The sequence below is a fragment of the Ursus arctos genome, unplaced genomic scaffold (assembly GCF_023065955.2).
Source record: "Ursus arctos isolate Adak ecotype North America unplaced genomic scaffold, UrsArc2.0 scaffold_25, whole genome shotgun sequence".
In the NCBI taxonomy this organism is placed as follows: Eukaryota; Metazoa; Chordata; class Mammalia; order Carnivora; family Ursidae; genus Ursus; species Ursus arctos.
This window is the reverse complement of record NW_026622930.1, coordinates 38,598,678-38,625,000: the sequence shown is the minus strand read 5'-3', so window position 1 is coordinate 38,625,000 and position 26,323 is coordinate 38,598,678. Positions and strand designations below refer to the sequence as shown.

The 26,323-nt window shown below is 35.8% G+C and overlaps 2 protein-coding genes across 5 annotated transcripts in view; both read left to right on the top strand.

Moving 5' to 3' along the window:
• LRRC9 (leucine rich repeat containing 9) overlaps positions 1-20,181 on the top strand; it is a 137,735-nt gene extending 117,554 nt beyond the window's left edge. The window contains exon 33 of the mRNA XM_057318557.1: positions 19,923-20,181. Coding sequence (XP_057174540.1) covers positions 19,923-20,181 — 259 coding nt within the window. The remainder of the gene's footprint in view (positions 1-19,922) is intronic.
• Positions 20,180-26,323, top strand: part of PCNX4 (pecanex 4) — a 39,587-nt gene continuing 33,443 nt past the window's right edge. The window contains exons 1-2 of one of the 4 annotated variants that reach the window (XM_026480412.4): positions 20,201-20,623; positions 24,861-25,023. The gene's annotated coding sequence lies outside the window, so the exon portion shown is untranslated. Of the gene's footprint in view, positions 20,624-24,860; positions 25,024-26,323 lie in introns of all 4 variants that reach the window. The other 3 variants (XM_048219943.2, XM_044377669.3, XM_044377670.3) reach the window with 3 other exon arrangements.

Genomic DNA, 26,323 nt, shown 5'->3' with positions numbered 1-26,323 from the left:
ATAACACAATGCCCCCTCTCCCATTCCTCCGCAAAATGTTTTGCAGGTATGTTTCTCAAAGAACAACCAAAAGAGGTTAATCTGTAAAAAATATATCAATAACATTTTTAAGTGTCCAATTATTTCTTATTTCTTCCCATCAATTTGGCTGAAAACAGGTATTTACAAACACTGGTAGCCTACTTTCTTATGGTCTTTCACTTTACTTTTATGAAGTGCTTTAAAAGAGTTCAATCAACCTTAATGGCGCATTTTTAGTTAAGGAAATAGAATAGGGAGAAGTCAATTTGAGTTCCCAGATGAACAAGTGTCTTGAGAAAGAATAGGCATAAATGGTTTTAGAAAACAGAGAGAGTAGGAGTAAAATGCAGTAAGCAGAGCACTCAGAGAAGCCAGATACAATGGAAAGAGTAAAATACTGCAGAGCTTTTTAAGCTACATACAATTGGAACAATGGACTTGATCCAGCCATCTATGTTAAACTGTTAAAAGGTGAAAAGCAAGCTGGAATTCTATAAAGAGTGTTGAGGAACAGTAGAATGAAGAGCTTTAAATCTAAAGAGAATGAATGCAGTCATTCAATAGGATGGAAATGAAGTCAAAATTGGCATATTTCCCTGGTTAATTTACCTTGTGAAGGACTCTGTTCAGTTTTAGGTATTAAGCCACTATTAGCAACAAAATAGTCTTTAAATTGCCACCTTTGGAGTTATTAAGCAACAACATAATGTACATCTGTGAATTTCATATGTACATACCACATATGCATATACATGCAGGTAAAAATACAACACATAGGTCTCATATAATTGTTAACAATTTAATATTATAGTCTACAGCAATCAATACACTATATACGTCAAACTTCCCATTCTTCAAAAACAAGAAAGGCTAATTTAGAGTTAGTGGCAAAGATGCAAGTGTACAATTATAAAAACTTAGAAAACTAACCTAAAAGAACACATGTAACTCATAGAATACAATACTGTGGAATGACTGAATGGGTTAATTTTTTTTAATTAGCTGGCAGTCAATCAGAAGAGATTTTTTCACATTTTGGGAAAACTTTTATTGAATACACTGCTATACCTTCCTGCTTTAGTAACTAGAATAAATAAAATTTTGTTTTCAATGATTTATAGTGCCTCAGGGTGATAGCTGTGCATGATTTACAATTTTACAGAAATGTAGCTGGAAAAGCGTATAGAATGTGACCTGTAATGTTTTCAGTGAATGTATATCTATGGAACCACACCTAAAACATCTATAAATAGAAAATGCGTAAGACTAAACATTTATTAATGTTAACAGGCTGGGCTATTAACTTTCAAAAAGGATGAGAATGTTAGCCATATAATCATCATCCTTTTTTCTGTTATTAAATGCTTTAAATGTTTGTTTATTCTCTTTAGACTTAGTATTAACTGACAAATATTGACATTATTAAGGATTTAAACCACAGCTACAACAGACTTCAGCAACAGTAAAGATTTCCTAGTATCACAAAACTGTTTGAATATAATGCTAATTCCAGGTTTTTTTCAGTGCACTGTAGGAAAATTCCAGTTAACTTCAATATTTAGAAAAGAAATCATCAAAAACAGTTATTAAGGATAATAAAGGCCAAACTTAATTTTTAAAGAGCTTTATTTTCATGGAGGAAACAAAAAATGAAAAAAAAATCTTGTAACTCAAAAAGTAGTTGTTTCTAATATTAGATCCTGCATATTTTTTATTACTTTCAATTATATTCAAAAGATCAAAAAAAGAATACTATTACGAGCCTAGATGAGGAAAATCAAGTGAAAACAAAGCAGAATATTGGTATCTCAAGTAATTTTATATATATTTGGTTATAAATAAGTTTACCTCCCTTACTGGATCTTACACATTTAAGTTATTTTACCTTGAGATCAGTTATTAATAATATACTGTTTTGTTTCTCACTGAATTTTGTAATTTTATTTATTATGTTTATAATGAGTCTTTCCATGGTTTTGGAGGGGAAAGAACAAAAATGATTTTTTTAAAAATTCTAAAATCTACTAATTTAACTGATGGTATAAGATTATAAAAAAATATTTAAAGTTTATGGGCTTATAAGTTTTTAAAAACTGATACTATTCCTTTGATACATATCACTTTTTCACCTGTATGTGTGATCAAGCTTACCACAGCTGACTCGCCTATATATCATTTTTTTTAAAGATTTTTGTTTAAGAGAGAGAGAGAGAGCATGTGCGCACACAAGTGGGGGGTAGGTAGAGGCAGAGGGAGAGGGAGAAGCAGACTCCCCGCTGAGGAGGGAGCCCGACATGGACTCAATTCCAGGACCCCAAGATCATCACCGGAGGAGCCAAAGGCAGATGCCTAACCGACTGAACCACCCAGGCACCCCTAAATGGCCTACATGTTAAAGAGGGTAAGCACATTAATAATGTTCTGGCAAAGAATAGACGATACACAAGTAACAAAAAGAATGACATAAATCAAAGAGCTGTCCTCCCATATGGTAGATCGCTTCTATTTCATGACATTATACTCTTATTGTTCTTTTACACTTAAAAAGATGTATACCTCACCATCTGGGACACCAAAAACTCAATTATATACCGTTATCAAATCTTCAATATCAGTATGACAAAGAAAACCATATCAGTACCAAACCCCAAGATCTATGAAATTATTTCCCCTAGAAATTACAAACTTAGAAGACTTCAGGGACCTGCCACATAACCTAAATGAAGGAGACCAGATAAAAGAAAAATTAACAGGCAGAAATATAATCAGCTGCACTTTTACTGAAATAAAATGTGCTAGTTTCCATTTGCCCTTCCAGATCTACACTACACCTTTTTCCTGCTTTGTGACTCTATAGAGAATGACTCATGGACAACATCAACCAGGTTTCTTTGTGTCTCTATCTGGCAGTTGGGTTTAGCCAATGGAAGACACTGGCAGTCTATCAAAGAGAGGGAGAAGAATAAAATTTAGGCTTCAGTAGTAACTGTATTCCTTCACAAGGGCCCCAGCTCCTCTTAGGCTCTCCTAAAACTCTCTGGATTCTTTTTATACTTCAGGCCTAAGGCTGACGCAAATTTGTAATGCTTCACCAGTGCTGGTCTTTTATAATTCATTACTCACCTGGTTTGGAACTGACACCTGACACCTTTTTCTACTACAGCAAGATGTTAATGTGAGGTTGGAGTTGTGATTGCAGCATTAAATACAGACTTCAATTCTGGGAGCCATGTTTTTAAATTAGTCTCACGGCCAAAAAAAAAGAAAAGTGTTCACAAATACAAGAACTTTAATTATGGATAAAATCTTTCACAGTAGTTTTTGCATATTACTCCTGCAATGTCTATAGAATTCTGGTATTCCAATGTCACTTATTTAATTTTCAATTCATTAAATTCCATTTATAACTATTTTTTCTCTTGACGGACATCTAGGGTCTTTCCATAGTTTGGCTATTGTGGACAAACGAATAGATAAAGAAGACACACACACACACACACACACACACACACACACAATGGAATATCACTCAGCCATCAAAAAAATGAAATCTTGCCATTTGCAATGACGTGGGTGGAACTAGAGGGTATTATGCTAAGTGAAGTAAGTCAATCAGAGAAAGACAACTATCATATGATCTCACTCATATGTGGAATTTAAGAAACATAACAGAGGATCATAGGGGAAGAGAGGAAAAAATAAAACAAGATGAAATCAGAGAGGGAGATAAACCATAAGAGACTCTTAATCGTAGGAAACAAACTGAGGGTTGCTAGAGGGGAGGTGGGTGAGGAAATGGGGTAACTGAGTGATGGACATGAAGGAGGGCACGTGATGTAATGAGCACTGGGTGTTATATAAGACTGATGAATCACTGAACTCTACCTCTGACACTAATAATACATTATATGTTAATTGAATTTAAATAAAAAATTAATTAAAAAATAAGTAAGTATAACTATTCATTCTCATTATCAGTATTAAAAAAAACTAACTGCACAATTAGTTCATATTCCTAAAGTCTGAAATCATGTAAACACTGAAATCTATCTTTAACTCCAGATATTTAGAAGTGTCATACAGGCCAGCACTTGCTTTTCTGGAAATTAATTTCAGCCTAGCTTACCTAGGCTGACTACTTGTCAAACTTGCAAAGATAAAATTTCTCTAGGATTGCATAAAGTAAACCATATGTCTGTGTAGCTACTAGTGAATGTCATTCCAGAGGAATTTTCAGAGCATTTAGATGTAATATCAGCCCAAAAGGCTGTCCTTAAACCAATCTTCATCTGTGATCTGAGCCAAGAATTTTGTGGATGATTTGCACAAATCAGTTTTCCTAGTTGAAAAGACTCTCTTCAAAACCGTGCTTGACTAAGCACCAAACCTATTGTGCAGCACAGCAATCTACAGTATTGTGCATCCAGTTCATTAAGCTCCCAGCCCCACTCCACCCCCAACTCCACTGTGGACTTTTCTTTCCCTCAATTGTAGGTAATTTAGTATTTTGGACCAAAGGCCTAAAGAATTCTTTTTCTTCATTATTAAATCTTATTAACTATAGCCCTACACCATGCTCCAGAATTTTTGTTTCCTTTACTGTCAGCCAGTATTTAAAGTTTACAGTTAGGTCCTTCTCTGTGATTCTTGATGATGATTTTTTTTTTTATTGTTCCTGTTTTTGTAGTTGTTAGTTATTTTGTTAGAAATTGGGGGACAGTGATTCATTCACCTATCTTAATCTAGAAGTTCTTACATGAAGATTTTCACGTCTTTCCTAAACATACAAAAGTAATTCATGTACGAGTTTAGTGTCTAAAATGCTGAGTAAAGCTATATTAATCTAAAGGGAACCTAGTGTATTGAAGATTGGTTTTATCAAGGTTAGTAGAAATAAAATGAGTTTGATTAGTAAATTCAAGAAGTATATACATAGAAACTTTGAGGAAAGTTAGACAAAATGGGAAACCCAACAGAAGTAAGGAATGTTTTGCATTTTTCAACCTAAGGAGTAAGAAAGCTATGGATACTACTTACCAGGATTAAGGTTTTGGTAAAGTCTCATGACTACACTGGTTGTCCTGGCAATGGGAGCCCCACCATATGAAAGTGATATTATAATGAAAAGAAAAACAGCCAAACTCATGCACATGAAGTACAGGAGAATTAAAGGCAAAGTAACTTATGATCTGGCTAGCTCTATCTTGGGAAAATGTCTGGGGATGTTAAATTTGAGAGTGTTTGTGCACTATATAATCAGATAATGTAATCAAGTGTGATGTATCCATAGTAACTTATCTGTTGTACTTATGGCAATCACAACCTGGAAGGGTTTTTGAATTGAGAAAATGAAAGAGCTTATTATCTTCCCATCAAGTATAAGATGGTTAGGGTTTTAGGGAGTTCTAGTTCTTTGTTGTTTACATAGCTTTCCCCATCCTTTGCTATGGACCCAGGTTTGTTCTGCACAAAGAGAAAAGTGGGATTAGAACTAAGAGTCAACACAGAAGTTCCTTGCTCCCATTGAGAATCATACTGACCCTACAAATAAATAGAGATAAAACTGGATTGTACATCTGTGCTCTTCTCTGCAGAAGTAGAAAATGCCACATTTAACATTTGCATACAGTTTTTCCTGTAACTTCTACAAACATCTCCACCATTTCTTTAATTTACTGATGAAAAGAATTTCTAATCAGGTTCACATTTACAAATCTTTGTTACTAATCAGAGTAAATAATTTTCTCCTGCACTCAATAGATTGTGTGGCATAAGAAGAAATCTATTCGGTCTTTATCCCTAGTTTCTGACACAAAGCTCCTAAAACCCTTGGAATTTTCTGAGTGATGAGTATCTTTTTCATTCATAAGGAGCCCCTTTAAAGCACACCTGAGTTTATACTAATGAGGTGACAAAAGTTGGGGGCTCCTAGACAGCATCAGGATGGAACTGGTCACCAGAAAGACCAAGTGATTAGAGGGTTAGAACTTTCAGCCCCACTCATGACCTCTGAGAAGGGGAAGTGGGGTAGAAGTTGGAGATTAAAGATCTGTAGCAACTCTTCCAGGAGGGTTTGATGAGCTTCCAGGGTGTTACACAATCCGCATGGCAGGATGGCTGGCACACCCCAATTTCATAGAGACAGCAGCTCCTGCACTAGGGACCCTTTCGAACCTCACTCTATGTACCTCTTCTTCATCTCTATCCTTTATCTTTTATAATAAACTGGTAAACATAAGTAAATATTTCTCTGAGTTCTGTGAGCCACCCTAGCAAATTAATCTAATCTGAGGAGAGGGTTGTGGGAACCTCTAATTTATAGCCAATCAATCAGAAGCACAGGTAACAACCTGAACTTGAGGCTGGTGTCTGAAATAGGGCTAGTCTTGTGAGACTGAACTCTCAATATGTGGGGTCTGATGCTATCTCCAGATAGATAGTGTCAGAAGTGAGTTAAATTTGTATACACTTAGTCAATCTACTAAGAATTGGAGAATTGCTCGGAGATGTGGGGAAGAAACACATTGGAACATGTAAAAAATACTGACGACTGTGGCAAAATACCAAAGGTAATCATCTATGAATACTACAATTAATAGATGGCAGTATAACCAGGATATTAGAATGTCCTCTAAGAATTTTCACACAACATATTTTAACTACAAATAGAAAAACCTGGTAAACACCACTTGAAGTGATCAAAGTTAACATCACGAATAATAAGATATATCGATACCCTGATATGATGCACTGATAGTCAGTTCTGTGGTATTCTTGCCAAAAATACATAAACTGATCATGAGAAAATATCAGAAAGACCCAAACTAAGGGGCATTCTACAAGTAACTAGCCAATAACTCTTCACAAGTGTCGAGGGCATTGAATAATGAAAACTGAGGAACTATAATAGATTGGAGAAAACTAAGGAGACATAGCAACTAAGTGTAATATATGGGATTCTGGATTGGATCCTGGACCAGGAAAAGGACGTGAGTGGAAAAACTGGTGAAATATGTTAAGGTCTGTAAATTAGTTAACAGTATTTATCAATGTAAATAGCTCACACAATCAATAGGAAAACCAGAAAACCAGGCTCATAGAATGAGTTCCATGGAAAGCTGAGTGGCCACAATCACAGGCAATGTCATGACACAAGAATAATTTAATTAGGGCACCACTGCCTTGCTGCTACATGGGTGCTACTGGGCTCTGGATGTTCCTGCTGCCATCAGAATGAACTCGATTTCTGCTTCTTTGCTTCCCATGATTACACTGAAAGTCCCAGGAAGATGGCCAAACTTATACTGCCTGCCAAACCTTAGTTATAAGAGTTTAAAATAAGCGTAAATATTTTGCAACTTCCCAGGTGGGACCCCGCTTTCCCAGTAAGGCTGCCACAGTGCCAAACAAAAGAAAAGGATTCAAATGTTGGGCACAAAAAGGCAACAAATATGCAGTACGTGAAATTATTTAAACTATTTTAATGGAGTTGAACAGGAACGTTGATGTTAAGAATTTTTAAAGTGCCTTCACTGTAAAGTGGGTATAGTAAACTACGGGAGTTGTTCTTTTTGTCTGCCCAGATAATTTTCCTACCTTCTTTCTTCAGATTCCTTTGGGAAACTCCTCCTCAATTCTGTTAGTGTTGGGGCTGCCAATGATAGGGGTAGGCACACAGGACCTGAAATTGAGATAATAGACATTGGGAGAGTGATTTATTTCTGCCACTGCAATTGCTTAACTGGGAGGATGTGAGTGTAAAGCCACTAAGAGAGAATCTATTTGAAGAATAAATCAATGCAAACCAAGAGTGGAGAAAGTCCTGACAGTGGTCGTTGAGCCTCTCGATGCAGTCTTAAGATCTACCCTTGGACCTCTCAATTACATGAGCTAATAAATCTTTCGGGGAATTCAACTGCTGTCATTTGCAACCAAAAGTGTTCTGACATAGTACAATGCATAAGATGTAGAAAATGATATCCTTTCTGTTTTGAGTTCTACAATTAAAGAGTAATGAAGAAATACAAGAAGGATATTTGGTCATCAATTCATAAAAAAGACAGTTTTAAAAGTAAAGACAGTGTGGGACGCCTGGGTGGCTTAGTCATTAGGCATCCGCCTTCAGCTGGGGTCATGATCCCAGGATCCTGGGGTCTAGCCCTGAATCATCAGGCTCCCTGCTCAGCAGGAAGCCTGCTTCTCCCTCTCCCACTCCCCCTGCTTACGTTCCTTCTTTGCTGTCTCTGTCAAATAAATGAATAAAATCTTTAAAAAAAAAAAAAGTAAAGAAAATGCAACTTCTCTTAGGATCAAAGGAACTATGGCCTGGGAAAAGAAAAGCTGTGAAGTTAATTGCTTGAGGAAGTTAATTGCTTGAGAAAGTCAAAAGCAGGAGTAAAAGATGTAAATTAAAGCTATACCATAGGAAATTCATGTTTGATATAAGACTTTCTTGATAGGAAAGAAATTATTGAATGTTTCATAAGGTGATTTTTTTAAAGATTACAATCTGGCCTGCATGAGGTGGTATACAACTTAAATAACGTTGTAGTAAAAGTCAAAGGATCCATTACAGTCAGATTTATCATCTATCTATAAAATCCTAACTTCTCTGGACCTCTGGTTTCTCACCTCTAACACAAGCATCTCTCTTCACCTCTAAAACTGTGATTGAACTTTATTAAAAGTTCATTTAATCTGACAATTACATTTTTTTGCTACTACCAACATATGCGAGCTTAGAAAAGCATGAAGAGCAAGTAGAACAAACGTCAAATAATAAATTTGCGCATAATACAAGAGAATTTGGTTATACTCAAAATTATTTTTCCACCTGGCACAAAAATAGACACAAAGATCAATGGAACAGAACCCTTTTACACTGCTGGTAGGAATGCAAGCTTGTACAGTCACTCTTGAACACAGTGTGAAGGCTCCTCAAAAATTTAAAAATAGAGCTACCCTATGACCCAGCAATTGCACCACTGGTTATTTACCCCAAAGATACCAATGTAGTGATCCGAAGGGGATCACTGCACCCTCTTGTTTATAGCAGCAATGTCCACAATAGCCAAACTGTGGAAAGGACCCAGATGTCCTTCGACAAATGAACGGATAAAGAAGATGGGGTATATATATACAATGGAATACTACTCAGCCATCAAAAACATGAAATCTTGCCATTTGCAATAACGTGGATGGAACTAGAGAGTATTATGTTAAGCAAAATAAGTCAATCAGAGAAAGACAGTTGTCATATGATCTCACTCACATGTGGAATTTAAGAAACAAAACAGGATCACAAGGGAAGGGAGGGAAAAATAAAGCAAGACAAAATCAGAGAGGGAGACAAACCTTAAGAGACTCCTAATCATAGGAAACAAACAGGGTTGCTGCAAGGGAGATGGGTGGGATGGGGTAACTGGGTGATACACATTAGGGAGGGCATGTGTTGTAATGAGCACTGGGCATTAGACAAGACTGATGAATCACTGAACACTACCTCTACCTCTGAAACTAATAATACGTTATGTTAATTAATTGAATTTTAATAAAAGAATAAAATAAAATATTCTTTTTCTAACTGCTTTATACATTTCATTTTTTCACTGTACTGTATTTTTAAATCTGTTGACTGGCTAGAAGTCTTTTCACCTTCTGATGCACATCTAGAAATCTATCCATAGCTTCAACCACTTAAAAAAACCTTTTATTGCAGCAAAATACACAGAACATAAAATTTACCATTTTATCTTCTTTTGTTGTTTTTTCAAATGTGGTGGAACACACATAAAATGTACCATCTGAACCATTTTTAATCATACAGACGAATGGCATTAGGTACATTCAAAGTGTTGTGTTACCATCACCCCCATCTATCTCTAGATCTCTTTTCACCTTACAAAACTGATACTCTGTACCCATTAAATAATAACTCCCTATTCCCCCTTCTCTTAGCCCCTGGCAACCGCCATTTTATTTTCTGTCTCTATGAATTTGATTACTCTCGTATAAATGGAACCATACAGTAGTTGTCTTTTTGTGACTAGTTTGTTTCACTTAGTATTACGTCTTCAAAGTCCATCCATGTCATAGCATGTATCAGAATTTCCTTCCAAGGCTGAATAATATTCCATGGTATGTACATACCTCATTTTGCTTATCCATTCATCCATCAATGGACAGTGGTTTGCTGCTACCTTTTATAATTCATAATGCTGCTATTATGAATAATGCTGCTATGAGCACTGGTGCACAAATATCTCTTCAAGTCCCTGCTTTCACTTTTTTGGGGTATATACCCAGAAGTAGAATTTCTGGATTATATGGTAATTTTATGTTTAATTTTTTGAGGTGCCACCATACCATTTCCCACAGCAGCTGCACCATTTTATACTCCCACAGGCAATGCACAAGGGTTCAGCTGAAAACTACTTTTATGCATTAAAATGTTTTACTACTTTTAAATAATATGCATTTCAAAAACAAATGCTAAAACGATCATCTAACCATGTTAATACAGCTATTATTTTCTAAAATCCAGAAGTTTTCTCATTTGTATATTTTTACAGAACTGTAATACTTTATATATAATTTTTGTTTTTTTCTGTATTACACATCTAAGCATTTTCCATGACATTACAAAGCCCCAAATTATCATTTTAATGTCTGTATTATATTCAACCAAAGGGAAATACTAATATATTCTTAATTATTGAAACTTTGAACATTCAAGTTGCTTCCAATTTTACACTATAAATATGCAATAAACACACATGTTCATAAATCCTTTTTTCTGTTGAATACTCTCCATAGGAAGGTATTAATGTGAAAAAGTTTACATGTTTTTGTAGAGTTGTTGATAAATATCACTAAATTTATTTCCAAAGGGATCATAACAATTTGTATTACCCTAGCAGTCTCACCACAGTGACCCATGACTGGAGGGAGTTATCCTTCCATGCATCTCTAATTCCCTAACAAGCTATCACCTGGTAAACACACAATACATGTTTACTAAATAAATTCATGAATGAATAAATGAGAATGCCATTTAACTGAATCTTATGTTGTTTGCTAATTTATGATAGTGCATTTTAGATTGGCTTAAACTATTTTAATACAATTAAAAAAAATTGGCCTGCAAATCAGAAGGTCCATAAAAAATGAATCTTCTTGCCAGCATAAAGGTCTTTCTTGGTACATAAACATTTTCCTATACATTGGCAGGTGTAATGTAATTTTACTCAATTACAACCTTTCATTCTAAACATAAAATAGTTATTGTGGGGTTATTTTCCTAACTTGCCGTCTTTTGTAGTATTGGATAGATATAACCTCTATTTAGCATTTACGTATAAGCAAACAAAATAGTATCAGCCATTCTCAACTCATCATAACCAAAATGTCATTGGCTCTAGGTTTTGTCTTATTTTGTTTTTTTCTTGTGAATTTTCTAGCCATTAAACTGTGAGTTCTTTGACACTAAATAATGTTTCTTTTTCATCTTTGTACCTACCAAACTGACAAAACTTTGCATGGTAGGAATCAACAAATATTTTTGGTATACATTTATGCTATATACTTTGTTTGATCTAATTGAGAATAATTTTAAAGAATCATGATAAAAATCAATTATATATGTATTAAAAATACATATTATAAGGTACTTTCTTGATGATAAAGTACTAGAATAAAATTATCAGATAAAAAGGAAGATTTAAACTATCCTGATATTCAGTGTAGTATTCAGTTCTTCTTCATGGGTTGTAAATTATAATGGGATTGTTACAAAACTGTCAAATTCTTCCCAAAGCAATCTTCAAGTTAATCAACATAGACAATCACTCTTTTCATTTCTATGGCAATAAGAAAATTTTAAGCAATATCTTTTGATTGGAGTAGTCTTGAAAATTGCTTCGTTGGAGGCCTTTATTTTAAAATGCAACAGCCTGAAATATTAAATGTAATTTGTCATGCAGCCTAGAGAAAGAATGAAACATTTGGTACATTTTTCCTAATTGTTTCTGATTGCTGCCTGGGTAGCTCCAGCACTTCTCCATCTTCAAAATCACCTTCCAGGGCTTCAACATCTTTAACCATTACTTTTAATCAAAGGGGCTAAACATAAAATAATTTGACTATTATGTAGCAGAAATCTTAACAATACTGGCTTTCACATTTTTATTTAATTGACCTTAAAGAAAGAGCACTCAGAAACTAAATTGTTAATGAATTCTGAATAAGGTGACAAATTACCTAATGTTAACACTGTCAGAAATCACTGTCCCAGGAAAAGTGGTCAATACTAAAGTCAGCGGAATTCAGTTTTCCAATGATAATCATGTTTCGTGAAGGCCTGCTTAACAATAAATAAAGTTCATTTGTATGTTTAAAGTGTGTTTAGAAAACTTACACACCTTAAAAATTTGCATAAATTTCCTTTACACTAAGAGCACCGTTTTCTTAAATTTCCACATTATAATCTGAAGTTCCCATGTCCATTTATCCAAGAAGGAAGAAATCACTTATCGAGTTAACGCTTTGATAAAGAGTGAGGAAAATATTGGTCTAGTAAATAGGGATTATGAAAAGAGTACAAAGTATTTTAGAGTGTTCTCAGGTAGGACTGCTTTTGTTTCTGAACAGAATGAGTCCTTTTCTTTGGGAGGAGGCAGTAATGGATGGGATATTAATGCTATAATTAAAAGGAGGGGAAATTAGCTTAGGGCCCTCCTTGTTCACTTTCTCATAAGGCAAACATTATTCACACCATGTGCACCACAAGAAAAAGGAATAAAAATTCTTCCTGGAGGAATCCACATCACATTCAGGTTAGTGCATTTTAAGATGCGCTATATTTTTAAAGAAAATGTTGGGGGGAAAGGGATAAAGGTTTAAAAAGGAAGTCTTTTTATAGAGTATAACTTTAAGGTTTTCACAGTCCAGTGTTCTACCCAGAGTATATTTGAGCACACCACTGATAGAGGAACAAGTTGCACAGGCACACTGACGGAATTGGGGAATTCAAAATGTATGCCTCTTCACTCACAGGGCAATTCAGAATAAAACTATTTTCATCTGATTTCTTCAGCAGGGAAGATGAATATTGGTTGGTTTTTATTACATGTGTTGGACAGGCCCTAACTGCCCTTAAAAAAAAGCTTGTCTCTAAAATTTTATTCGTTATTATTACCAAGAGAAAAAGTTAGAAGGGAGAAGATTCACAGGGAAAAAGTCCATAGGCTAGTTTTATATAAAACCACAAAAATGATCAATTGTTTCTTTTTTTTTTTAAGTTTTTGTTTAAACTCCAGTTAACATACAGTGTAATATTCATTTCAGGTGTAGAAGTTAGTGATTCAGCGCATACATACCCGTGCTCATCACAAGCGCCCTCTTTAATCTCTATCATCTATTTAACTCATTCCCCCACTCACCCCCCGTTTGTTTCTTACCATACCGTAGCTTCCACAAGTTCATACATCTCTTTCTTGCGTGCTGCTCTTTGTTGTTACATACGTTTTCTAACTCCAAAGTCTTTTAGGAGGAAAATTTCTACGTAAAAACATGAATCCAATATTTGGCTTGAAATTCGTAACAGAATTTTAATTCAGCAGGATTAATAATTCTAATTCTAATAATTATAATACTCATTTCTATTCATTGGTTTTCATTTAAACTATAAGCCTAGGGCGCCTGGGTGGCACAGCGATTAAGCGTCTGCCTTCGGCTCAGGGCGTGATCCCGGTGTTATGGGATTGAGCCCCACATCAGGCTCCTCCGCTATGAGCCTGCTTCTTCCTCTCCCACTCCCCCTGCTTGTGTTCCCTCTCTCCCTGGCTGTCTCTATCTCTGTTGAATAAATAAATAAAATCTTAAAAAAAAAAAACTATAAGCCTAAAAAGCAGCTCTGGTAAAAAAAAAAAAAATTGCATAATTACTGGAATAAATTTTATTAAAAATTGTTGTGCTTTATTTTTTTAGGGGGGAGGGGCAGCAGGAGAGAGAGAGAATCTTAAGCAGGCCCCATGCCCAGCGGGGAGACCAACATGGGGCTCCATCTCACGACCCCCGAGATCATGGCCTGAACCAAAATCAAGAGCTGGATGCTCAACTGACTGAGCCACCCAGGCACCCCCCAAAATTGTTGTACTTTAAAATTACATTGCTAGGGGCCCCTGGCTGGCTCAGTCAATGGAGTGTGGGACTCTTGATCTCAGGGTTGTGAGTTCAAGTGCCACGTTGGGTGTAGAGATTACTTAAAAATAAAATCTTAACCAAAAAAAAATAAAATTATATTGCTAAAGATAAGCCACATATGAAAATTTCTTCCATTTAACATTTAGTTATTGCTCATTCAATAAAATAGGATTCCCATATATTTTATGTTATATATAACATATACTTTCCATATGTACAAATAGTTTACATACACACGTCTGTATAAATAACACTAATACATGTAAAATTTACACATATACTAAAAATTAAAATTTTATATGCAACACTACAAAGAAATTCTAGTAATCTTCAGAACATATATATAAATTCAGCAAAGGCTCTCACTTAGTATAAAATGAACTCACTTTAAGGATTCCTACAGATATTATCACCGGAGTGGTCCAGATTCTAAGCAGTCTCTGATGTACTGATATGCCAAATAACTTATTGTAATTTTCAACTGTAATATAATATTTTAAAATAACAGCATTTCTCTCCCTGTGAAAGCATCAATACTGTAATCATTTACTCATAGAAACTAGCAACTATATATTCCAATCATTCTCTGGATAAAAATATATTCTAAAAACAAAAATCCACTATACCACTTTTCTGGTTATATAGTGGCATGGTGGGGTTTGGGGGGGCAGGGTATAGAGATATTTTTGATTGTCAGTTTAATTTTGTGTGTAATTTTATTTTTGAAGATTATAAAAGTGATACAAACTGTTAAAAATACATTAACAGCACCAAAGAGTAACATAAAAAGTAAAAGTTCCCCTTACCAACAAACCCCAATTAACCTCTACAGGTTAACTTCTATCATACTTCCTTATGTATCCTTCAAAAATAAGCATATACAAAGCATGCTCATGCATACATCTAGGTTTTAACATATCATCATACTATAATGTTTAAATCGTACAAATTGCAAATTTTAAATTTTCTACTTAAGTTAGACATGTTTGCATAGCAATACATGTAGATACACCTTATTTAACCTGTTCTCTATTGAAGAATGTTTTGTGTTTTGCTACGTTGTAAGTACATCTTTGTACAAATATCGCCGCATATTTAGGTGAGAAATCTATAAAGGTGGGATATCTGTAAAGTGTATTTCTAGAGATGAAATTTCTCTATCAATGGGAACTGCAGAGCCAAGTTAAGTTTCAGTGTACCTCCAATCAACTATCCCACCAACATTGGTTATTGTTGATATCGCTGTTATTTATATTTTATGTATAAATTTTGTTGTTGATATAGTTTATGTACAAGGTTTTTGTGTTTTGTTTTGTGTTTTGCTAAACGTGGTTTAATTTCCCTTAAATATTTATCTATGAATAACTTCCAGTTTTCATATTTTTAAATATATTAACCTAAAGAGGGCATCACAATGTAAGCTGTAGGAAGTCATTCTAACCAGTGTGAACTTTTCCATTCAACAGCAATGGTATCTTGAGTCTGCAAAGATTGTGAGAGGGTATATAAATTTTCCTCTACCTTCAGACAAATTACACTAAACTCTCTCTTCACCCTCCCCCCCGCCACCAAAACATTCAATTACACTTTCAAACAAAAATTTTATCAGGAAACTTGTTCATTGCACTTCCTTATATATTCATTCTAAAGGAAAGTGAAGATAACATTCACATGATCCTAAATAGTTGATCCTAATAGTACTATAATAGAAGTTAGCAGGTAAATGCCAGGAAAAGGACATCTAAAAACTTCAGCTCTAGCTTTAGAAATTAGTATTACTAAGACATCTCCTTGGTAACAGTGTCAATAGGAGAGGTTAATTTACATTCCAATCTTAGTGTAGGACATTGGGAATAGAGACTATGAAATCTCATCTGCACAGTCAGCTCTTATTTACATGTGCCAAAATAAGGGGAAATTGTTGTAATTCAGATCTACGCGTACCTTCATTTTTGTAAAGAGTCAAATTGTGACTATGCATGTAGATATTTAGAGTTTGATCTTTCAGTGAAAGTTATATTCACAAACTCTTAAAAAATGTAACCTAATTTAAAAAATGAAACTCTAGCCTTTTAAATTTTCCAATTTAGTGATTTTCAGTCTATCAATAATTCTACTGTGCTCTTTTTAAACAAATACCTAAAATAGGTTTCCAGTGGTGACAACTTTCTAAAATAATATTAATTAAAACACTCCTAAAATAAAAAATCCAATCTGTGAAGTTATTGATGTGAAATAATGAAATTTAGTATCTACACAAGAAAATTAAAAATTCTTAAAATTAAAAAATTCTATCCTTGTCACCCTACACTCATCAGAAATTAATATAAACTTTTCAGAATTGTAATTTAAAATATATCGCATTTTACAACAAAGTTTAAAACTAATTAATGGCAAGCTATGAATACATCATACATTGTTTATTTTATAGTTCTACTTATGAATATTTACCTAGGATGAAATTTTATTCTATATTAAAGGAAGTTTCAATGTGAAACTTTGTAATTAACAATTGGTCATTCCTTGTCTTTATTTTACTGAAGTATAGTTGATACACAATGTTACATTAGTTTCAGGTGTACAACACAGAGACCAGGACAAGTTTATAAATTATACTATGCTCACTATAAGTGCAGCTACCACCTGTCACCGTATTACCTTAATACCATTGACTATATTCCCTATGCTATACCTTTTATCCCTGTGACTTATTCATTCCCTAATTGGAAGCCTGAATCTCTCACTATCTTTCACCATTTTGCCGTCCTGCCATCCCCCTCCACTCTGGCAACCATCAGTTTGTTCTGTCGGTCTGTTTCTGCTTTTTGTTTTTTTAGATTTCACATATAAGTGAAATCATGTGGTATTTACCTTTCTCTGACTTATTTCACTTACCATAATACACTACTCCCTGTCTTTAATATCCTCATAACTAAATGTCACCCTACCGATATGCCTGTGAACATACTAAAATTGCTACCCACCACATGCCCATTCACATGGTCTTTATACACATTTATATGCATATGTTTTGTAACATAAAGAAGTTAGATGAATTTCAACAAGCCATGTAAAAAATTGATCATCTCATTTTATAGTCCCTTTTTTCTCTCCCAATGGTTTTCTTCATGTTCACTAATATCCAAAATTTGGCATTCTCTTTGAATCTCATTATTTCAAATAACTTTTTTAAAAAATGTAGAATACTTCCAAATCTGTCTTGACCTGTCTCCCAAGGTCCAATCCTATACCTGCAACTGGACCTATCCCTCAAGCCCTTAAAACACATAATGTCTCAAAGTGGATTATCTTTCTTTCCAAACCTATTCTTCCTACTATGCTTACTTTAAGAGTACTTCAAACTGTGGTCACACAGCTTGAAGCTTAGGCTTATCTTTTTCTTTGGTCTCCTTACCCCCCTCACACCCCGCCACCCATTCCCCACCCTGACCCAAATCTTTACCAAATTTTAGCTTTTCTATTGCCTTGCTCAGCTTCCAAATTCCCTGAAGCCACTTCTCCACTTTAAATCATCTTACCCTGTGCTGCGGCTCTGTATTATTTTCAGAGCCCTCTGGTCAGTGGTCTGTGGACAATGGGGCAGAGTAAGGGTTTTATAATTTTGGATTCCTTTGTTTTTTCCTTTTTGGCAAGAGGAGTGACTTGAAACTGGGCATTACCATTACACAAAAACACGTATGCCGTGATGATGGCTGGGTAAACATTTTCTCTGGCTAAAGAAGCAGCTACAGATTTTTGGTAATGTTTTATTTTACATCAATCAGCAGGGTTAACAGAAAAAAATATGGATCTTGAAGACATACAGATATAAACTCAACTCCAAATCTTGTTTATTTTACTTTTCTGAAGCTCAGATTCCTTATATTTGAAATGAGAATAACAATAAGCTACCTCCATAAGGTTAAGATTAAATAGGGCTCATTGGTACCTGACTTATGCTCTAAATATTTGCTAAATGAATGAATGATGGTCCCCATTCTGAAAAACCTCTTCTCCCACATCTTCATCCAGCTAACTTATACTTATTTTTTTATACTTCCGTTGCAGCCATCCTGAATTTCCCTAGAATGATTCCTATGTCCCACTTCTGCGCTTCTATGGCTCCAGTGTCTGTTTATCCACACTCTGTAATTACTGATGTCCTTGTTAGTCTCATTATATTTTGGTAATTCCTTGAGGATAGGGATCATGTGTCATTTGACTTTGTATCTGCAGCAATAGGTGTGGTTCCTGGCAAACAGCATCCACTATTTCAATAAATGTTGAATGAATACTTTTTATGTACAAGTAACCAAAGGCCTTGCAACATAAGCTTTACTAACTTTATTCCAAGTGCAAAGTAACAAACATACTGGAAAAAAAGAAAAATTTAACAACCAAGTATCTACAGCAGGTATTACAACAATAAAAAATATTAATTCTGATCGAATTAGAAGTCATTTAGGATGATGAAAATATAGCCTCTCTACCTGAAGAAAATAGCTCATTCTCACTAAGCACTTAAGCTGTGCCTATCTAGTTATTTAATCCAATACACCCAACTGCCTGTGTGATAAATTTTGTCTCTGTTATTAAGTCTATTTTACAAGATTTGGAAACTGAGCACCAGGAGGAGTAGGTAACCCCTATGTCACACAAGTAGGGAGCTGTGATGTCAGGATTCCAACAACCTAGGACTTCCTGAGCCTCTACTCTTCCAGAGCCTCTACTCTTAACCACACACTATTTCCTAGTAATTTGCAGATGCCTCAAAGATGCTTAATGCAGTACCCTGACCCATGATGACTAAGGTTATGTCTTCCCCCAAAGTATGGGAAACATTAAGAGTCCATTTCCTCGCCAGACCGAACTACGAAAGGTTTTACCCACTAATTGTGTCTTTGAAGACAAGTATATGTACATCATTGAAATTGCACAGGGTTTTCTTCCATATACTTAACAATAAACTACACTTTCCCTCTGAATAGAGTAGTGTCTAGCTATGTATGTATATAAGCTTTGGCTTTCTTTTAATATTAACACACAAAAAGTTTTCCTATTATGGCCTGAAACCTAAATGCTTAAGAAGCCATCATTTCCAGTAAAGCCAGAAAACAAACAAAAAGGCCACATTTATAGTCTTGAGGTAAGATCCAAACAAGACAGTCCTTAAGCACTCAGGAGTCCCAAGTATGCAAAATTGCTCGAGTGTCACTCACTTAGGGAAACACAAGTACCTTAATACTGACAAATTGGCTTCAGAGTTCCCTTAAAGAGCCTCTAAATCATTTGAGACCAATTTAATGCTCTAAGGGCCCACCTTGTGGACTTCCAAGTAGCAATCTGGAATATGTCCAGAACATGAGGAAGAAATCAAACTTCATGGAAAATGGAGGCTGAGGGCGTATAACTTTAAACTAGCAAAACTGGGCCTCGGCGGCCACCCTGTAAAGATGCCTGGATCTTAATTGCCTCTAAGTATTAACAGTCCGCCACAGCTTTTTTTTTTTTTTTTTCCAATTAGGATACATGGACTTCGCCTTATTTTACTAATGAACAGATAACCTTCTTAGTGGCATGATTCAATGATGGACATTTTGGTTCCTTGCATTTAAAAACGCAGCCACAAATCTCAGGGAGAAAAAATATGCAATAAAGGGCAATGGCTGGCACGTATATTCAGTTCCAAATCTTCCAAGCCGAAGAGGACGTACGAAGTATTACTTAAAAGCATTTATTACCGTCGGTGTGCTGGGTGGTGATGGCCAAAGTACGGATGTGGTTAATGGAACTTACGAGACCGCGAGCGGCTGGAGTCACACTACACTCCAGGGTCCGCAGCCAGACCACCGGTTAAGCCAAAGCTCGCGAAATGGCGGCCGCACGTCAATCTGCCAGAAAGCACTACCTACTCCCGCAGACACGTCACGTCACCAGGGAAACGGCGCTCTTACGTAGGAGCGCGGCCCCGGGTGAAAGTTCAGGGCTTGCTAAGACCCTTCCCCCTCGCCAAGGCAAGGCCAGAGGCTGAGAGACTCCTATGACCCCTAATCAGGGGAGTGTGGGCCCACGCCTGGAGTGAACGAAGCGCGCCTCTTCCCCATCTCCGCCTCGCCTAGCCGGCTGGTGGAGATGCGCCCCAGGGCGAGCGCCCGAACCGCCCCCGAGCGAGATCTCGGTTCCGCGGCGGTGGCGCCCGCTAGAGTTGACGTTAGCCATGGAAACGCGGAGAAGGCTCGGGCACGATCGCGGTGAGCTGGTTGCCTGGCTGCTAGAGCTTCTCTGCCTCTGCGTTCGGGTCGCAGGCAGCCTCGGGGCGGGATCGCCCAAACCGGGTTTACCTGCAGAAATGCAGTTCCCGGTATTCCTTGGCATCGCCTCTTCCCTAGGGTGACTCGAGGTACGTTCCATCCCCGACACCCACTTGGGGACTTCTTCCAAGCCTATGCAGACCCACGTTGTTCTTGCAGTTTTAATTGCCACCGATTTCTCGTTCTTCGTTATAAAACCTTCAGGTGCGATTATTGCACTTTTTAGACGGAAGGTAAACTCAATGGCTAGAGGAATCAATCCGATGTGACTTTAACTTTCTTTCGAAAGACTGCTTTAGTTTGTTGAGTTACGGCATTGTGTTTCTAAGAGACAATTGCGGTTCAGAGTCTTGATTTAGTGATGTCCTTGTTACCCCAATAAACTGTACAAATTGCTTCCCGTAGATAGTACTGTACTCTTTCCTTACCTCCAACTAAACCGCGTTTGCCCCAACTTGGTCGACTTCTGGCCCCCTGAACATGAATAACTCTTTACCCCCATCTGCTGCCTGTCTTCACAACTCTGTCGGGGACCAATATTTACATCAGTGAAATCTACAACATCAGAGGTTATTTGTCAGACCTGTGTATTGCTTATCTGCTCTTTACCAATCATTTCTCTTTTATTCAGCTGTATAATATTAGGTGAGTTCTTGTTTTTATGAATCATTTTACAATTAGGGCAAAGACCGTCCTTTATATTATTGAGTGTCCACTGCTACCCATGCCAAATCTCCAAACCCTTATCATAGATCCAGAGCCAGACTCATGACCAGATATTGCCATTTTAGTAGTTTAACTGGGACACCTGTCAGCCACTCTTTAATTTCCTACTAGTTATTAACAGACACTTTTCTGGGGAACTTTTCTGGTTATTTTTCCTTTGTAAGAACTTTGTTGAAATATAATTCACATTCCATACAGTTCACTCATTAAAAGTGTATATTTCAACACCTGAAACTAATATTACACTGTTAACTAACGAATTTATATATTTTTAAATGGATTAAAGATTTTAAAAAGTGTACAATGGTCTTTAGTATATTTAGTATATATAGCACAGAACTGTGCAACTATTACTACAGTCAAATTTCATCACCCCTTTAAAAAGCCCTGTATCCTTTAGGAATTACTCCCTCCCACCCTTGTTACTATCTCCACCAGCCTTAGGGAAACGTTAATATGTTTTCTGTCTTTATGGATTTGCATGTTCTGGACATTTCATATAAATGGAAGCATACAACATGTGGCATTTTGTGATTGTCTTCCACTTAGCATTCTGTTTTCAAGGTTCATCCATGTTGTAGCATATGTCAGTACTTCATTCTTGTTTATAGCTTAATAATATTCCATTGTATGGCTATATCACATTTTATTTCATCTGTTGATGGACATTTTGGGTGTTTTCACTTCTTCGCTGTTAATATTTCTGCTATGAATGTTCATGCACAAATTTTTTGTAGACTTATGTTCTCATTTCTCTTAGGTAAATTCCCAGGAATAGAATTGATGGGTCATATGGTAACTCTGTTTAGCCTTTTTAGGAACTGCCAGACTGTTTTTGAAAGCAGCTGCACCATTTTACCTTATAACTTGCAGATTCTGTTTTCTCCACAATCTCACTAATACTATTTTTGATAACCAGTCAAGTGGATTTGAAGTGATATCTCATTGTGGTTTGGGTTTGCATTTCTCTAACGAGTGAGTAATGATGTGGAACACTGTCTTGTGTGATTATTGGCAATGTATATTATCTTTGGAGAAATGTCTCTTTTAAATTGGCTTATTTGGTTTTTTCACTATTGAGTTGTAAGAGTTCTTTATATATTCTAGATGTAAGTCCCTTATCATATATATGATTTGCAAAAAAATATTCCCATTCTGTGGGTTGTTTTCATTTTCTTGATGGTGAGAACCTTTTCTTCTAGACACTTTCCCATTTGTGTTTATCTCTTATCAAGGAATCCTACATGCCAGTGTCCTGACACTGGCTTGGCTAACAGAAGTTTCCCATTTGACGTTTTGGAGGTTCCTCTCAGGCCCACTTTTCCCTGAAAACTCTTTTTCCCAAGTTATCCTTCTATTTCTCTAGCCTCAAAAATAAAATTCTGTTTCATTTGGTAATGGCTTGGGATGATTGAAAAACTCAGTCAGCCACCAACTGACATGGTGTGTTGGTTAAGTCACTTAATTTCACCGGTTCTCAGTTTCTTTTCTGTAAAGTAAGTTGGTTTATTTCTGGTAGTCCATGTGAATGGTAAAACTTGTTCATTGCTTTGAATTTATAATTGGTAATATGTATGCAGTGTGGAAAGGGTAGATTGGGAGAGAAGAGGTGTCAGTTGGGCCTGCTGCATATTTGTGATACGCTGATGTGGCTTTTGGCCATTTTCTACCATCTAGTTTTTGCATAAATAATGGAATGTTAATAATTCATATTCTAGTGTTGTACATTTGAGAAGGGTGAGTCATAGCACTGACAACTCATCATTCTACCTGTGAAGCTTTCCCAATATCTGCAATAAATAAATCCTTTGAGTAATCTACTTACCCTTTCCATCCAGTCAGTCTTCTCTACAAACCAATTCCTGTGAATATAAGGAAAACTCTTAAAGGATTCAAAGACCCTCCTAAAATCTTGAATTTGAATAAATAACATTTTGTAGATCAAAGAGATGTTATTGTGCTTGTTCTTTCACTTCAGGACTCTTTTTAGGTGCTTGAGTAGATTTTCCTTTTATTGGTGGGTATAAGAGAGTGCTTACTACATAATTGATAAACTATAACATGAAATGTGTTTTTCATGTTTTAGCACTAAATGTCTTTCAAGAGGCTCTTCAAGAATTTAGTTTAACTCTTCAATAATTTAGTTTAACTAAACACCTGGTATGGCGTTTAGTTAAGATTCATAGAGTATTTTCAGAATTATAGGAATAGCTATCTTTGCACCTCTAGATTCCTACTAATATCCTCAACAGTTAGCACTTGGTTATCAAAGAAGTCCGTAGGTGCTTTCTTATTAGGACTACTCTGACAGGAACAGATCATTTAATCCAGGGCAAATGAGAATTGAGTTGTGTCATAACATGCTTTTAGAGTACTCAGGTAAGCCATTTTCTTTCTTTTCCAGACCTGAAGTTTTTTGTTTTCCAAATTAGTAAAGGTGTGATGCTTAGAAAAGTAGAACTTCAGTATATTTCCTTTCAAATTTTTAAAAATGATTTTTAGGAACATGGATGAAGACATTCTATATATTACTGACAAAGTCTGTGTAGGCATTTTTTAAACAAGCAGGAATTACTTTTTCTTGACAAGTTAATTTTGTTTAATAATTTTATGTTATTTGTGAAAAACTTTATGTATTTATTCTGTTGATAATGAAAATTAAAATAGTTCCAGAGTTACTTTTGCCAGTAATAATTAGAGAGGGGAATGATCTCTATCACACTGGATTATAAACTTCTTTGGATCAGAGAGCAGCCTTATTACCGTTACCTAGTACATCATAGGTATTTAAAAGTTTAAATGTGTGGAAAGTGCTAAATTTTCATTTACCTATTTCTCTATGAAAGGAAGGTCAACACATTTGTCTATATTAACAACTGTCAGAATGAACTCTTTAATCCTCACCAGCATCTGCTAACAATATTTCAAGAGCAAGTTAGCATGGGGGGAGAAAAAAAGATTATAACATATGTCAGAGTTAACATCCTTCATATATCAAAAGTTCTTTCAAATTAATAAGAGAAGTGAACACTTTAAAAGAAAAGAGGCAAAGGACACGAAAAGGCAATTTACAAAGAAATTAAATGATATTTATCTGCATATACACATACGTGTAGTAAATATTCTCAGAAAGATGGACTATGTTAATGAAATAATAATAGGATTCTATAAAAAGAAACATCTAGGGGTTAAAGATGTACTCATAGAAATTAAAAATATGAGAGCAAAGATTTAATAAAATTTGGCAAATAGGAGATAGTATGTTTCCTGAAAGTATAACAAAAATACAGTTGAGGCACAGTGCAGAAGTACCCAATCAATACGTATGTATTCAGTGTCACCTCACACGTGTTAGGATGGCTATTAGAAAAAGAAAAAAAGAAAAATAACAAATGTTGGCAAGGATGTGGAAAAATTAGAACCATGTAAAGTGTTAGGATGCAAAATGGTGCATGTGCTATAGAGAACAGTGTGGAAGGTCCTCAAAAAAATTAAAAATAGAGCTACCATATGATCCAGCAATCCCACTTAAGGGTATTTATCCGAAAGAATTGAAATCAGAATCTTGAAGAGGTATTTGCCCTCCTGTGTTCATTGCAGCGTTATTCACCATAGCCAAAAAGCAGAAGCAGCCCAGTGTCTATCAGCAGATGAATGGATAAAGAAAATGTGTTATATACATACAATGGAATATTATTTAGCCCTAAAAGGGAAGGAAATCCTGCCATTTGTGATCACATGGATAAGCCTTGAAGACATCATGGTAAGTGAAAAGGGCCAGTCAGAAAAGGACAAATACTGCGTGATTCTACTTATATGAGGTATCTAAAATTGTCAGACTTGTAGAAACAGGGTAGAATGAAGCTTGCCAAGAGCTTGGGGGAGGAAGAAACAGGAGGAAGACTTGCTATATAAAGCTTTAGTTGTACAAGATGAATAAGTTCTAGAGATCTATGGTACAACATCGTGTTGCTACTTAACAATACTGTATTATACGCATAAAAATTTGTTAAGAGGGGGCGCCTGGGTGGCACAGCAGTTAAGCATCTGCCTTCGGCTCAGGGCGTGATTCCGGCGTTATGGGATCGAGCCCCACATCAGGCTCCTCCACTATGAGCCTGCTTCTTCCTCTCCCACTCCCCCTGCTTGTGTTCCCTCTCTCGCTGGCTGTCTCTATCTCTGTCAAATAAATAAATAAAATCTTAAAAAAAAAAATTTTTGTTAAGAGGATATATCTCATGTTAAGTGTTCTTATAAAGAAAATCTGAATCTAATAAAACAGAAAAAAGAAGGGTTGGTTCAATGAATGAAATTAACCAATCAATAAAAATAATATGATAGGTTAAAAACAAACTTCACTAAATAAAAATCATGCAGTTGGCTAAAACTTCTTTTAGGAATTCTGATTGCCAAACTAAGAAAACTATAAATTTATTGTAATCCCTCCAAACTGCTACTTTTTGTTATCTTTGTTTGTTTGTTTTGTTCTGGTTTTAAGGGATTTTTCAGGTTGATATCTTGCCTGATTCCTGTGTTAAAGTTGAAAAATAAGAATTCCCTCCTAGTACATTGCCAAATTGATCTGTTTCTCACCCTTCTGGATAATGCATAAGAAACATGGCTCAAATTCCAAACAAAGCAGTGTTTCTATGGCTACTTTGTTGGCCCACTTTCAGAGTAGCATATGAAGAAAGCATATGGCCAAAATCAATGTTGTGATGCCATCTTTATCCCTTAACCTTTCTTTTCACGGCATTTCTTTTCCCCTAAGACTTAAGACATTTTTCATTTTAACATGTTGGAGGCAGCAGCCATATAAATGCTTCAGTGTGTTTGGAAATTGTCTCTGAAAATGTATACCAAAATCTCATTCAGAAGCTAAGGTTTTTTTTGTTTGTTTGTTTGGTTTTTTTAGATTTTATTTATTTATTTGACAGAGAGACAGCCAGCAAGAGAGGGAACACAAGCAGGGGGAGTGGGAGAGGAAGAAGCAGGCTCTCAGCAGAGGAGCCTGATGTGGGGCTCGATCCCAGAACGCCAGGATCATGCCCTGAGCCAAAGGC